The sequence below is a fragment of the Lutra lutra genome, chromosome 10 (genome assembly GCF_902655055.1).
Source record: "Lutra lutra chromosome 10, mLutLut1.2, whole genome shotgun sequence".
In the NCBI taxonomy this organism is placed as follows: domain Eukaryota; kingdom Metazoa; phylum Chordata; class Mammalia; order Carnivora; family Mustelidae; genus Lutra; species Lutra lutra.
Genome location: NC_062287.1, coordinates 100,508,583 through 100,524,439, shown reverse-complemented (window position 1 = coordinate 100,524,439; position 15,857 = coordinate 100,508,583). Strand labels below are relative to the sequence as shown.

The 15,857-nt window shown below is 35.9% G+C and overlaps 1 protein-coding gene and 1 pseudogene across 1 annotated transcript; both read right to left on the bottom strand.

Annotated features, from left to right (window-relative positions):
• Positions 1 to 1,735: 1,735 nt before the first annotated feature.
• On the bottom strand, positions 1,736 to 2,683 carry LOC125078950 (olfactory receptor 8J2-like). The gene has a single exon (XM_047692237.1). It carries the CDS (start codon positions 2,681 to 2,683, stop codon positions 1,736 to 1,738), a length of 948 nt encoding a protein of 315 aa, XP_047548193.1.
• Positions 2,684 to 7,833: 5,150 nt separating this feature from the next.
• On the bottom strand, positions 7,834 to 8,761 carry LOC125079450 (olfactory receptor 8K3-like; annotated as a pseudogene).
• Between the last annotated feature and the right edge of the window lie 7,096 nt (positions 8,762 to 15,857).

The window sequence follows — 15,857 nt, the reverse complement described above, 5'->3', positions numbered from 1 at the left end:
ACTGCTTGGAAGGGGTTGCCAAGAAAGGGATGAGGACTGCCTCTACAAGACGGAAGAGAAAAAGAAACAGACTCTTCCCTAGCAGTTCAGGAAGGAGCACAGCCTGCTGACATCTTGACTGTAGCTGAGTGAGACTCATTTTAAACTTCCAATCTCCAGAACTGTGGGATAATAAGTTTCTGTTGTTTCAAGCCACTGAGTCATTGGTGATGTGTTATAGTAACACTAGGAAACTTATACAAGTGACAAAATAATTAAGTTTAGAAAATACATATATTTAAATCAAGTTAATAAATATAAAGCACTACAGCTATCATTCTTGACTTTAGTTCACAATAAAATTCATAACATCGATAGGCATGTAAGTATGAGTTTATCCCCGTTGCTCCAATTCTGTTCACCAAACTAGGCTCAAGGAGAATGCCTTTTTGCCAGGAAATATACTTCCCCCATTGCACGTATGTAGGCTGTTGCAGTCAAATACAGCCACAGGAAAGTGAAACAATAGATAAATATACAATAAATTATATTATATACTTTTATATATTTATAAGGAATAAAACATAAAATCTTTAGGGTTATTGCTATCAAGTTATTGCCAGTTTTGTCTGTGTGACTTTTCTGTTTTTAGCTAGCTATTCTGCTTATTTAAAACTATATCAGGGAATTAGCTAATGAAATTGAGTGTCAAAGTTCCTCTATTTGCCTTATTTCGGACCTCCCTGAAGCTGTCATAAATCTACTTAATTTCCAGGCATTGCCTTAGCTAGCATGGTATTCCCCATCTCCCTCATGATATTGTATGTCACAGCACTTTGCATGTACAGACCAAAACAGGGGACAGAATGACACTAAACATTTATTTGTTTATTTATTTGCCATTGTGTCTTTGAGATTTGGTATCACCTTAAGAGCAAACACTGTGTGTTTTTTTTCCATTTTTATCTACTTACATTTTACTCCAAAATGTTATACAAAAACACTAAAAGGAGTGATTTTTGCTTTGTTACAATTTTATAACACAGATAATTAACTCTACACAGCCCTGCTTCCTAGGAGAATATGATATGGAGGAAATTAATTTTACATCACATTGGGTAAATACCAACTTTTGCTTTTGAGTACATATACCACATGAAAGGAATGAAAGAGTGGAATCCCCTTTCATACACTTTCTTCCGATTTGCTCCCTGGTCTGTTTCCATGTGTGTCTAAGCATTTTTTGTTTAGTTTTCATTTTCACCTAAAATTTTCCCTTTGATATAAATTTATTTAAGTACAAGAAAAAATGGATTCTAAAAGGTTAAGAAATTGAAAGATAAAGGAAAAAGTAAAAGTAAAACTTTTGATAGTTGAAAAGAACAGATCTATGGCAAGTAGGATGATCTGACTCAACCATATTCCAAGAAATCATTCTCACATTCCTTCCTCAGGTATCAGACTTTCTCACCCTTGGCTAGAAATTATAAAAACCAAGTAGTAAGTTGTGTTGCACTTTAAACTGTATATATTTTGAAATTATTCTTTACTACTTAAATAAGTGTACTTTCTATGGTCTACTAAGACATCTTTGTATTAGGGAAAGTTGGGTATTTGAGGTCTGAGTAGAAATGGCTAAAATTTTCCCAATGAAAACCATAGAATTTGTAGCTGTGTATTGCCTTTGCATTTAACAAATATTAGCTTTTCAGGAATAATTACAAACGCTTAAAAGAAGACAGTTGTAGTTTTAAATTTACATTAATTTGAAAGCCTCCCACGGGTTCTTTAGCAATCTCTTCAAAGCATCCTTTACATCCTTGTTCCTTAGGCTGTAGATGAGGGGATTCAGCATTGGTATCACCAGGGTGTAGAAGACAGAGGCCATTTTATCAGTACCTAATGAGTGGTTGGACCTTGGTTGCAAATACATGAAGAAAAGGGTCCCATAGAACACAGTGACAGCCATCATGTGAGAGGCACAGGTGGAAAAGGCTTTTCGTCGGCCCTCTGAGGAACGGATCCTCAAAATGGCAAGGACAATGTTGAAGTATGATGTTAGAACAATAATCATAGAGAAAAACAAATTGGTTCCTGCAGAGGTAAATACTACTGTTTCTGGGATGTAGGTATCAGAACATGACAATGCCAACAAAGGGACATTATCACAGTAAAAATGGTCGATTACATTGGAAGAACAGTATGACATGGAGAACACACAGGAGGAGACAGTCAGTGCTGTGGTCAGACTGTAGAGGTAAGTGAGGGACACCAGCAGTATGCACATCTGTGGAGAGACCACCACCATGTAGAGCAGGGGTTTGCAAATAGCCACATAGCGATCATATGCCATTGCAGCCAGCATGAAAATCTCCCCGACAATGAAAACCAGGAACCCACCCAGTTGGGCTGCACATCCATAGTAGGATATGGTTTTCCTTGAAACCAAGAAGTTTACCAGCATTTTTGGTGCAATCACAGTAGAATCACCAAGATTGATGATAGCCAAGTGCCTGAGGAAGAAGTACATGGGCGTTTGGAGCTGAGAGTCAACACTGGTGAGGGTGATGATGCCCAGGTTCCCTGCCATGGTCAGCCCATAGATCAGCAGGAAAACAAAGAAGAGTGGAATCTGGAGGTCTGGGTGATCTGAGACTCCCATAAGAATGAACTCGGTCACCTGGGTGATATTTTCTGAGGCCATTTATTTTGTTGTTTTCGTCTTTTAATAGGGAAAATGAGAGGAGATTAGTAGAGGGTGAAGTCAATTTTTCTGGTAGATGCTAGATTATAGACTGTTTCATTTAAATTGGATAATTTTTGTTCACATGTAAAAGTATCAGATTTTAATTGTATTTTTCCCAATCTTTTAACAAGATTCAGAAATACAAACTCTCTGGAGGCCAATTTCAGGTTGTTAGAACTGTTATACCAAGCCATTAATTTTTCATATCTCTGTCGAATGCAATTTATATTAGTTAAATATATATTAATCTACTATATCATATGCATAATATTTATATGCATATTTAAACATATTAATTGTAATGTTGCATGAGTATATATTTACATATATCTGCACATGCCTCTTTGTATGTTTGTACATTCCCAGTGACAAAAGATAGCTACGTATAAGAAGTTGATGACCGAGGTTGACTTTCAGTTATTTTTTCCTTTGATGCCAAAGACTCTTCAGTTCATACATTGTCTTCATCCTTGGTTTCAATATTTCTGCAGGAAATACTTGGAATATGTTGGGTTTTCTTTATCAGTTTCTACCCTACCATGCTGCTTCTACTGCCCAGCAACAGACTACGTCTCAGTAGTCTTTATTTGTGTCATTCAGAAACTGATTTTTTTGTCTTAATCACATATCCCTTCTTTTGCCAAATAAACTAGTCCTTTCTATCACTCTTACCTCTGCCTGCTCAGATGCTGCTTTATCATGGCCATCTGGTAGCCCTTTCTTTTCTTCTTCTTCTTCTTCTTTTTTTTTTTTTCCAGTTTGTACTTTCTTCTTTTAAATTGTTCAAAGCCTGTTTTGATGTTTTACACAATATTACTTGTAGCTTTGATTTGTTGCTTCATACACAGAACTGTAAGGTAAAGAGTGCTAACATTTTTCAATATGTAGTGTACTCTGGGCCCAGGACTATGCTAGCCATTTCAAAATAATGATCTCATTATTCTGCAGGAGTGTCCTAGAAGGTGGATGTAGTTATTTCTCTGTCTGATTGGACAGTTGAGGCTCGATGAGCCTAAGTCACGTGAAGAATCTATATAGGATATTGGTGAATGGTATGGTTTTACAGTTTTGCTTTGCTTTATGTGTTTTGTTTGTTTGTTTGTTTGGCTACTTGGTTGGTTGGGTGTTAGACCACCAGTTACTAGCTGTGTGTTTTGTATTAAGTATTTATATCCTTGTGTTGTATGAATGTATTGAGATACTAGGCAAGTAAGTGTTAATACAGAATTTGTTAACAATGAATGCAGAATAATTGGTACCATCAGTTCTTGTTATTTGCATGTTTTAAATGATATTCTAATGTGTTTCCTTTTTCTGTCTTAGTAACTCATTCTACCTAACTTAGGAGTTTCATAGTTGAAATGGGAGCAACAAATAAATTATAATTTTACATATTCAAGCAACTGGAACACATGATATCTAGCTATTTATTTAATAAACAAATCAGGTTGTGTCCTCCCACAAACTGATTGTTTCTTTAATCTGTGGTTTTAATTTTTCAAACATCAAATATATGTCTGATGAGCTTATCTGACCGTGTTACACTGGGTATCTCATGTCTCTTGTCCTATCACTGCATCTGAAAGGAAATGCATAGGTAAGCTTCTGATAAAAATCATTGTGGCAACCCTCACTTTAGAAAAAAGCATTTCCTGAAGAAAGATGCTCAGTGCATGTTTTACTCTGAGATATCATGTATTCAACACATGTATCCTTAATTTAACAAAAGCAAAAAAACCACATCAGCAACAATAGTAATTATAGATTGTGGTCTATGAATTTGTGCAATCAGGTTTTGAAAATAATATATTTGCATATTTTCCTTAATTATTATTAATTCATTTTCCTATTGAAATATCACTACTGGCAAAAGTAGGGTTTTTCTTCATTTTGGTAAGTATATGTCCCCAATATTACTTTGATCTTTACCCATAGGGTTTTTTCAAGTTGTTTCTGAAAAGAAGTATTTTATAGCTCTACCAAAATAAGCAATCCTCATTTTTCATTTAAAAAAAAAAAACCTTAAAAATATACTTCATGTGAATCATTTTATGGTACAATTTGAGAAATAATATGCATATTAGTTTTTAAATATCTTCTGTAATGATTTTAAGGGTATATTCCATTGTTCTCTAACAAAGAATTTTGTCTTAAATTTATTTAAAAATGGGCTATGTTAGGGACAAACTGCATCTTCTTCTGAGTCGCCAGGAGAAGATAACAGGAAAGATATCATTTCAGTCCTGAGTCTGATTTGAATCCATAAAGCTCCGTAAATACATGGTTTTCTCATCCAGAATGTGCACTAAGCGAATTGTTGGAGTGAACCTACCTGTCCAGAGATCTGCTGAGATCCACTGCAAAGGTTTTGCAAGAGGCACACTGAAGAGTTTTACAAGTGTCTGAAGTCCCTGGAGACCCACACACTGAAATAAGCTATGGATCCAGGCCCCACACATGAAAATAGGAATTCTCAGATAAAGTTCTGATTCTCCTAGGAAAGAAAAACCAATTATTCAAGTCTCCACACAATTACACCTACAGAGTGAAAATACAGGGTTAGCTTGGGGACATGCTTAGATGATCCTATGGAGTTACAATCTCATGCAATGATTGCACCCTTTGTGTGTGTGTTTTGAATTGTCTCTGGTAATGTTTGAAAAGTGTAGTTGCTGGCTCTGGTGTGGAGAAAATCCAACAATTACAAAGCACAGGATTCTGGCCCTAGTGTTCCATTTTACTGTGAATATTGGAAATAGAACTGAATGGCAAGCCTCCTTTCTGCTGTCAAGAACAAGCCCTCTTGTATTTGACATAAAAATCATTAAAAATGTGCATGGTTGTAAGAAGACTAAATTTCAATCAGTTTAGTGACATTTGGAAGGAACCCATCATATACCTGGTACTGTTGCTATTTTTAAATTAAAATTATTCGATGGAGAATACATTTTTCATATGATATTGTGATCTTTCTTCAGGCATGTAAAATGTTGTAATTAAATATTGATAACATTTTTATTTTACTTCTTGTTAGGCATTTTCTAGTCTGCAAGCTTTATAAGTAAAAAGGGAATGTCTAAATAGTTTGTCTTTGTATTAATATCTTCTAAAATAATACCCAGGAAAGAGTAGGTGTTCAAAATATACTGACTTACTGATTGATGCAATGAATGATGAATAAGTGAATGAGTGAATATAATACCCATTTTAAAATTCTGAAGTAAAGTACGAGATTTCATCTTCAGCTGTGTCTTCTATCTTTAGTATGATTTTATCATTGATAAAGAAACAGTAACAACTTGCATATCGTTCTCTAGAATATTCACTACTTTATGGCAGGATACACTGTTCCTTTTTCATTTTGGTGTTCCTAATATCTAACGTGAGTGTGGCACATTCTAGTCTCAACCATTTTTGAAGTAACAAATTGTGGACTGTAAAGTGGAAATAACAAAGATTCTTAAACATCTTAAGTTATTCAAGACAAGATATTGAAATCCTTGAGGTTCTTTCCAAAGTCTGAGTATCCACATGAAGTTTGTGTTGTTGCTTCCTCTGTGAAGTCATTTGTCAATTGTCAGTCATGTGAGCAATGATAGTCTGTACCCTGTTCGGTTAACAGGACTTTATCCCCTCCTCAGCTCTGCCAACTAGCCCATCTATTTAGCATTCCCACAGTGTTGTAAAATTAAAAAAAAAAAAAGTATCACTTTTACAGTTTCCATTTTTTTTTAAGATTTTATTTATTTATTTGACAGAGAGAGATCACAACTAGGCAGAGAGTCAGGCAGAGAGAGAGGGGGAAGCAGGCTCCTTGCTGAGCAGAGAGCCCGATATGGGACTCTATCCCAAGACCCTGAGATCATGACCTGAGCCGAAGGCAGAGGCTTAACCCACTGAGCCACCCAGGTGCCCCTACAATTTCCATTCTTATTGATGCTTTATATTACAGTTTGATCTCTCATTTAAAAGTTATTATTTATTGCACAGAGGTATTGTCCATTTCCTAAGTTGTGAGTACAATATGTAATAAACTTACTTTGGTCATGAAGATAAAATTCTAAGATGGGACAGGACCATGCTAGATCACAAAATTTCACCTTTCAAAGTATTTGTAAGAAACACACATGTATGTCACCTACACACACACACACACACACACACACACACACATATGCATAAAATGATGTTATAAACCCCATATTATTTCCATTGCCCACCTGAAAGAATAATTCTACCTTACATTATTCATTATTTTACTTTATTTTTTACTTTTTTATTTAAAATTTTTAAAAATTAACATATATGTATTATTTGTTTCAGGGGCAGAGGTCTGTGATTCATCAGTCTTACACGATTCACAGCACTCATCATAGCACATACTCTCCCAATATTATTCATTATTTTAAATTAATAATTTAATTACATATAAGCTGAATAAGCATTAATCCATTTCCTCCATTCCCATTCCCCCTACCTCATCTAGTTAGTTAATATCTGTATAAAATCTTTTTCTGTTTTTCCAAATCTTCATTTATTTTTTACAGTGATAAGAAAATATATTATGAGATCAACACTCCTGACCAATATTTAAACATACAATACAGTAATGGTGATTATAGCACAATGTTTTATAACAAGTCTCTACAACTTAATCATCTTGAATAAGTGACGCTTCATTCCAATTGAATATAATTTACTTTACATATTCACATTAGCCAGTTTTTAATTGGACTTTTACAATAAAAATGCCTTTTCTTACAAAGCTGAATCTCCTTTATACCCCTTCATCTTTCTATTAATCCTGGTCTTATCTTAGCTCACTATCTGTTTCATCATGTATAAATCTTACCTTCACTGTGTCCTTCATATGCAAGTTTTTGCTGGTTAACTATATAAGAATGTACTTCTTAACAAAATGCTATAATTTTGCAGGCATTTAAATTACTATAAATTATATACTGAATGTCTCTTTCTGCAAGTTCACTTAGGAGTATGACAGGTAAATAGGTCAATCTCTGTATGTTGAACTCATCTATCTTTGCTTTCCCTTCTGAAGGGACATGTAACAGTGTTTAATGTTGATAGGAAACACATAGTACAATCAATTAAGAGAAGATATTGCATAATTTTTCCCACATCCTTTGTCCTGCATATTTTACATCTTTGTTCCTCAGGCTATAGCTCAAAGGATTCAGCATCGGAATAATTAGGCTATAAAATATGGACACCACTTTGTCAATGTTAAAGGAATGACTGGACTCAGGTTGCACATACATAAATATCAAAGTCCCATAGAACACAATGGCCACTGTTGGGTGGGACCTACAGGTGCGAAAAGCCTTGCACCTTCCTTCAGCTGAGTTCATCCTGACAATAGCTACCAGGATCAGCCGGTAAGACACAAGAACTATCAGAAGCAATAAAATCAAATTAAAAACTGAGAAAATCATAATCATCAATTCCATTTTGTGCATATTTGAGCAGAGCAAAGATAATGAGGGGAAGCTGTTACAGTAGAAATTATTTTCAATATTGTAGCCACAGAAAGATAAACTAAGTACCTTGGTGGTGACTGTGAGAGACACAAATGTGCCATAGAGATAGGGGATTACCACCAACACCTGATCCGGACTTGGTGGCATGATGACAGGGTGGAGGTTACCGATGGCCATGGTAGGGCTCCTAGGACATAGCTTACAGCATGAACATCTCCTAACAATGGACATAAGGAAAGCTCCGTGGGTGGTGCACAAATAATAGGAGATCATATGTGCTTCCACAACACATGAAAAATTTTGGGTTCCCCAGTGGTTGAATAACCCAGATCAGTGAGAGCCAGGAGTTTGAATAAGAAGTAAATGAATGTTTGTAGCCCAGAGTCTGTCTTGGTGAGGATGCTCAAGCTCGAGAACCCACCACTGAGACCAGGTAAACAGTGAGGAAGAGTCCAGGCAATGGAGCCTGCAGCTCAGGGGGTCCTGTGGTTCCCAATAAAATGAATTCTTTCCAAAGTGTTAGACTGTGTTTGTCCATCCAGGTCATTCAGGAAACCTACCTTGGGAATAAATAAAAAAATAACCATGAACCTGCATGACATATGACTGAGATGACCATTGTAATAAGTGATTAAAGGCTGAAATCTTGCATTTATGGTCTAAGCTTTAATTGACTGTTCCAATAGCTGTCAGCTCAAGTCTCTCTCTTCTGGCTCAGTTAAGCTCCTTATAGCTTTCTTTCCTTTTTTTTTAAGATTTTATTTTTATTTATTTATTTGAGAGAAAGAGACAATGAGAGAGAGGCAGAGAGCATGAGAGGGGAAAGGTCAGAGGGACAAGCAGGCTCCCCACTGAGCAGGGAGCCCACTGTGAACTCCAGGATCATGACCTGAGCCAAACGCAGTCCTTTAACCAGCTGAGCCACCCAGATGCCCCTCTTTATAGCTTTCTCAGGGATGACAGCAAAAGCACAAAAAACAAAAGTAAAAACTCCTAAATTGGACTTTATCAAAATAGAAAAAAAAATGAATTTTATGGATGAAAGAAAATTATTAAAGAATGAAAAGTTGGAAATAATGGAAATAAATTATAAATGTATTGGATATAATGGACAAAATTATATAGATAATGGAAAAATTATAAATCTTATATCTGGTAAGGGTCTTATACATAAAATATCCAAAGGCTACTTATAACTCAACATCTCAAAGAAAAATTACCCAAATTAAAAAATGGGCATAACGCTTGAACAGACATATCTCACCGAAAATATACAAATGGCCGTAAGCTCAGGAAAAACTATTCAAGTTGTTTGTCATTAGAAAAATGCAAATCAAAACCACAGGGAGCTACCACTTCACCTGCTTTAGAGTGACTTAGAAAAGAAAAGACAAGGCAATGGCAAGACCTCTGTATCCTGTAGGTATCTTGCAGCTAGGCCCTCTTTAGCATATGAAAGTTCTTTTGAAACCTCCCTTTTCCTTATTTCCCCCAATTTTGGAGTGCATAATCACCACTCCTCAAGACCCAGGTGCAGTGGCCCTTTTCTGCCTTTGGGTCCTGTCCCAATGCTTTAATAAACCACCATTTCACATAACACAACAAAGACGAAAGAAAGAAAGAAAGAAAGAAAGAAAGAAAGAAAGAAAGAAAGAAAGGAAGGAAGGAAGGAAGAAAGAAAACTGGCAATAGTGTGGAGATTAGAATATTCATGTATTATTGGGAAAATAAAATGGCACAGCCACTAGGGAAGCACATTGATGGTTACTCAATAAGTTAAACATACAATTATCATTATGATTCAGTAATTCCATTCTTTGATATGTACCCAGAGGTATTGACAACCGCAAGTGTCCAACAAAACTTTGCTCGTAAACGTTCATAAGAGCATTCATAATAGTTATAATAGTTCATAACACTCAAAACTTAGAGACAACCCAAATGTCCAACAACTGATGAATGGATAACATGTGTGTTGTATACATACAATGGAATATTAGTATACCATACAAGGAAAGAAGTATTGGTACATGGTACAACATGTATGTGTCTTTAAAACTTTATGCTAAGCAGGGGCGCCTGGGTGGCTTAGTGGGTTAAAGCCTCTGCCTTTGGCTCGGGTCGTGATCCCAGGGTCCTGGGATCGAGCCCCGCATCGGGCTCTCTCCTCAGCGGGAAGCCTGCTTCTCCCTCTCTCTCTCTACCTGCCTCTCTGCCTACTTGTGATTTCTGTCTGTCAAATAAATAAATAAAATCTTAAAAAAAAAAAAAAACTTTATGCTAAGCAAAATAAGCCAAGTATAAAAGGGCACATAGTATACATTTTATATAATTCCATTACGTGGAATATTGAGAAGAGATAAATCCACAGAGATGGAAAGCAGATTAGTTGTGGCTTATTAGAAACACTAAATTAATTCTCAGGAGTCAATACAAGTAAGGACGTCTTTCTGGTAGATATAAAAAATATCATGAATCTCATGGAATATATGAAAACATTAAAACCTGTGCTCTGGGGGCACCTGGGTAGCTCAGATGGTTAAGCGTATACCTTTGGCTCAGGTCACCATCTCAGGGTCCTGAGATCGAGCCCCACATCAGGCTCTCTGCCCAGCAGGGAATCTGCCTCTCCCTCTGCCTCTGCTGCTCCCCTTGCTCCTACTTTCTCTAGCTCTCCTTCTCAAATGAATAAATAAAATATTTTGGAAAAAATCAAAAAACAAAAAACAAAAACCCGTGCTCTGTTCAAATCCAAGCTAATAAATACCTGTCCCCCTATATATGAAAAGATATGAGATGTTTTTCTCATCATCTTTAGAGTTCTATGTAAAGCACTGAACTCTTTATTTTACATGGTTCAATTTATATTTACATTACTTTATTTGATTACTGAAGGTAAACTTGTTCTTACCTTTTAAATCTGGTTTTTTTTTTCCCCTCTCAAGACTATACAAACATGTAAAAAATACAATGAGATTAACACTGGACCTTCATAAAAATCTACCCTCAGTATAGAAGTGAGAAAATTAAACCATTCCCCAGTCCTGCCCCTCCAACTGCCAAATATAGTTCTCTAAACTGAATTGACACTAAGTATATTCTGCAATGAAAGATCAACAAAATATGCATTTAAATTCACATACTTAAACATTGTAGTAACTTTCAAGGGGGGATAAGGAGAGTTTTGGAAAAAGCTATTAAGTAAGTGGAAAAGAAATCTTAATTTTAGGCAAAATACATGTTACTGCTTCATAATTTTGCAAGAATTATTTGCCTAAATTCTATTTGTACATCTTTTAATCTTAGCTCCAGTCTCCATTAGATGTGCATTGAGTCATTCAAGGGACAATCTCATGGCATTTCAGAAACTCTTGCATGGCTTGTAGGTAAGGAATCGGGGCCGTCCCCTTACTGATCAGACTTTGTGGTGTGGTAGAGACATAGCAAGGCTGTAATCGTTTTTTTTGCCTCACCTCCAGTTAAAAGTGGTAACTTGTAAAAGACATTGGTACGTTTGGGAAACACATGGCATATTGGAAACAAATTGCAAGTATTATAAACATACTGAGATAATCCTTTTATTTGAGAAGTAGCTGGAAAACACTATGGAAATGTGTTATTATTTGAGCTTAAGAATTCTGAAAAACATCCAAATAACTACGTATAATAATATCATCTTTGACATTTTTTTAAGGATCCAAATGAAAGAAAATAATCATGACAATCTTCAGGTCTTTGTTGTGAATTTTCTTAACAAAAGTCCCTTTTCAGAGATTGTTTTTTTTTTTTTTTTTTTTTTTTTTTTTTTTTTTTTTTTTTTTTTTTTTACTATTCAAAGAGTACAGGGGTGCCTGGGTGGCTCAGTTGTTAAGCATCTGCCTTTGGCTCAGATAATGATCCCAAGGTCCTAAGGGGCTCTAGGAGCCCTGCATCAGGCTCCCTGCTCAGTGGAAAGCCTGCTTCTCCCTCTCCCACTCCCCTTGCTTGTGTTCTCTCTCTCACCATCTCTCTCTCTCTGTCAAATAAATAAAATCTTAAAAAAAAAAAAAAGAGTACAAACTTCCTGCATCAGAGCAAATGTCTATCTAGCTTTCACCAAAAATTATAAGAATGATGTTTACAACCATGTGTTCACCCAGAACTTCAGTTATCATGGCAGATAATTAAAGAGATGGCTAAATCACCAAGGGGTATCAGACCCTAATGGGGCTCTGAAGAGTCACTGGTCTGAGTTAGTCACAGGACAGGTGTAGCTCACTCCCCTTTGAAGGGTTGAAGGGGAATCTTTTTGTGCTCCCATACATTCCTAACACACCCAGGGAGGATATATGGGTGTCTTTCCTGCACATTAATTACACCAAAGTTTTCAAAAGCATCAAAGGAAGTTATGGTGTATCTGCTAATTATATAGGACATCTTTATATTCCCCTACAAATAAAGTTCTGTTAGAAAACTTTCCATGGTGCCTTCTGGTTAAGTGTTTCTACTATAACCCAGATCTGGAATTGAAACTTTGTATCTGTAGAAGGTATTTTCATTTTTCTCTAACCCCAAATCACCTCCTTTTAATACAGTGGCTTTTTGAACTTTATGTCTGGGGACAGAATGATGCTTACTGCATCCTTAAAAAATTTACAAGTAGTAACAACATATAGGAAAGCTGTTTTCCCTTATTTTTAGTGCTTAAACTTATTATTGAAGCATAATAAATTTTATTTTATAAATTTATTTTATAAATAATATTTTACTTTATAAATAAATAAATTTTATTTATTTATAAAATTTTATATTAAATTTTATAAATAAATAAATAAATAAATAAATATAAAATATTGAAACATTAAAAATGCATACATCACACGTTTTTACAAATCCAACACAACTATGTAATCAGAATCCAGATTAAAGAGCTATGACATAACAAAAATAAAACATTGTCAAGACCCCATAAGAATCCTTCATTCTCCTATCACACACAAACACACAGGAATAACCATTATTCTGCCTTCTAACAGCATAAGTTATTTTTACCTATTTTTGTTAATTTATAAAAAAAATACTATATGTGTTATTGCTTTGGTTGGGCTTCTTTCAGTTATTATGTTGTTATAGGTAGTTCTAGATTGCTCATTCTCATGGCTGTGTACAATGCCCTTTTATGAATATACCACAAATTAGTTACTCATTGTGCTATCATCAATGTTAGAATTGGTTCAAATTTGCAGGCTTATGACCAGTGATATAAACATTCCATTCCATCTGATGTTCTGACCAACAACATAAAACATTCTTTTTCACATTTTTGGATTATAAAAAAAAAAAAAAACCACCACCACCAACAAAAAAAAACCAAAAAAAAATCTGGATTTTTTTGTCATGTATTTATGAAAAAGAATCATTTACAATTTATAGAAAATATTCCTCTGATATACAGAAACATTTTCTGAAAATGGCATTTAAAAACAGCTACTACTACATCCTTCACATCCACACCAATATTTTATCTAGATCGGCTTAATCTTGAAAGCATTTTTTTGGGTATATCCTTCACGCTGAACTTGTTGAGTCATAGGATTCACACACTCAGCACTAGTAAATATTGTCCAGTGAGTTTCCAGAGCAGTTTTTTTTTTAAGATTTTATTTATTTATTTGACAGATCACAAGTAGGCAGAGAAGCAGGCAGAGAGAGGAAGAGAAGAAGTCTTCCTGCTGAGCAAAGAACCCTATATACAGGACCCTGAGATCATGACCTGAGCTGAAGGCAGAGGCTTTAACCCACTGAGCCACCCAGGTGCCCCTCAGAGCAGTTTTTTTTTTTAATTTTTTTTTAAATTTATTTTCAGCTTAACAGTATTCATTGTTTTTGCATCACACCAGGTGCTCCATGCAATCCGTGCCTTCTCTAATACACACCACCTGGTTCCCCCAATCTCCCACCCCCTGCCCCTTCAAACCCCTCAGATTGTTTTTCAGAGTCCATAGTCTCTCATGGTTCACCTCCCCGTCCAATTTCCCTCAACTCCCTTCTCCTCTCTAACTCCCCTTGTCCTCCATGCTATTTGTTATGCTCCACAAATAAGTGAAACCATATGATAATTGACTCTCTCTGCTTGACTTATTTCACTCAGCATAATCTCTTCCAGTCCTGTCCATGTTGTTACAAAAGTTGGGTGTTCATCCTTTCTGATGGTGGCATAATACTCCATAGTGTATATGGACCACATCTTCCTTATCCTTTCGTCCATTGAAGGGCATCTTGGTTCTTTCCACAGTTTGGCAACTGTGGCCATTGCTGCTATAAACATTGGGGTACAGATGGCCCTTCTTTTCACTACATCTGTATCTTTGGGGTAAATACTCAGTAGTGCAATTGCAGGGTCATAGGGAAAGTGCAGCCACTTTGGAGAACAGTGTGGAGATTCCTCAAGAAATTAAAAATAGAGCTTCCCTATGACCCTGCAATTGCAGAGCAGTTGTTTTAATGTGCATACCTGTTATCAGTGCAAATAGTCATGGTTGCTCAATCGCCTTGTTAAGACTTAGTATTTTCCCAGGCGCCTGGGTGGCTCAGTGGGTTAAAGCTGCTGCCTTCAGCTCAGGTCATGATCTCAGGGTCCTGGGATCAAGCCCCTGGGATCAAGCCCCTGGGTTCAAGCCCCTGGGATCAAGCCCCTGGGATCAAGCCCAGCATCAGGCTCTCTGCTCCGTGGGGAGCCTCCTTCCTTTCCTCTCTCTCTGCCTGCCTCTCTGCCTACTTGTGATCTCTGTCAAATAAATAAATAAAATCTTAAAAAAAAAAGACTTAGTATTTTCCGACATTTTCTTCCTTACCTTTGAAGATACTGTGTATGGGACTTTAGTATTGTGGTTTTATTTTGTATTATTCTAATGCTAAATGAAATTGAGAAACTTTTTATATGTTTAATGGCCATTTTAGAGATTTTCTTTTGAAACATGGTGGCTAATATCTTTTGTCACCTTTGCATTGTATTTCATGTTAACTATTTTATTTATGGATTTGTAGGAGTTACTTTTAAATTTTGCATGAGTCCCTTGTCAGCTCTCTATCTGATTCTGTAGGTCTGATAAAACTATCTTCTTCTACTATGAAAATTTCCTTTCCACACTATTAATTTTTATGAACATAATTTCTTTTTTTTTAAGATTTTATTTATTTATTTGACAGACAGAGATCACAAGTAGGCAGAGAGGCAGGCAGAGAGAGAGAGAGAGAGAGGAGGAAGTAGGCTCCCTGCTGAGCAGAGAGCCCTCTGTGAGGCTCAATCCCAGGACCTTGGGATCATGACCTGAGTCGAAGGCAGAGGCTTTAACTCACTGAGCCACCCAGGTGCCCTGATGAACAGAATTTCTTAAAACAGTTCAGTGGATCGTTTTAAATCTTAGATAGCTATTGTTTTGTGCATTCTGTTTAAAATGTTGTTTATATTTCTATATCATAAAGATGTCCCACTATGTTTTCCTTTTAAGGTTGTCTGCATTTCACATTTAGATCTTTAATTCAAGTAGAATTGAGTCTGTATAGAACCTGAGTATGTGCCAAGATTTTTTTTTCCCTAAAACAAATAGAAAAAATTACCTTAATGACATTTATTGAAAAGATTCTTTCTCCTC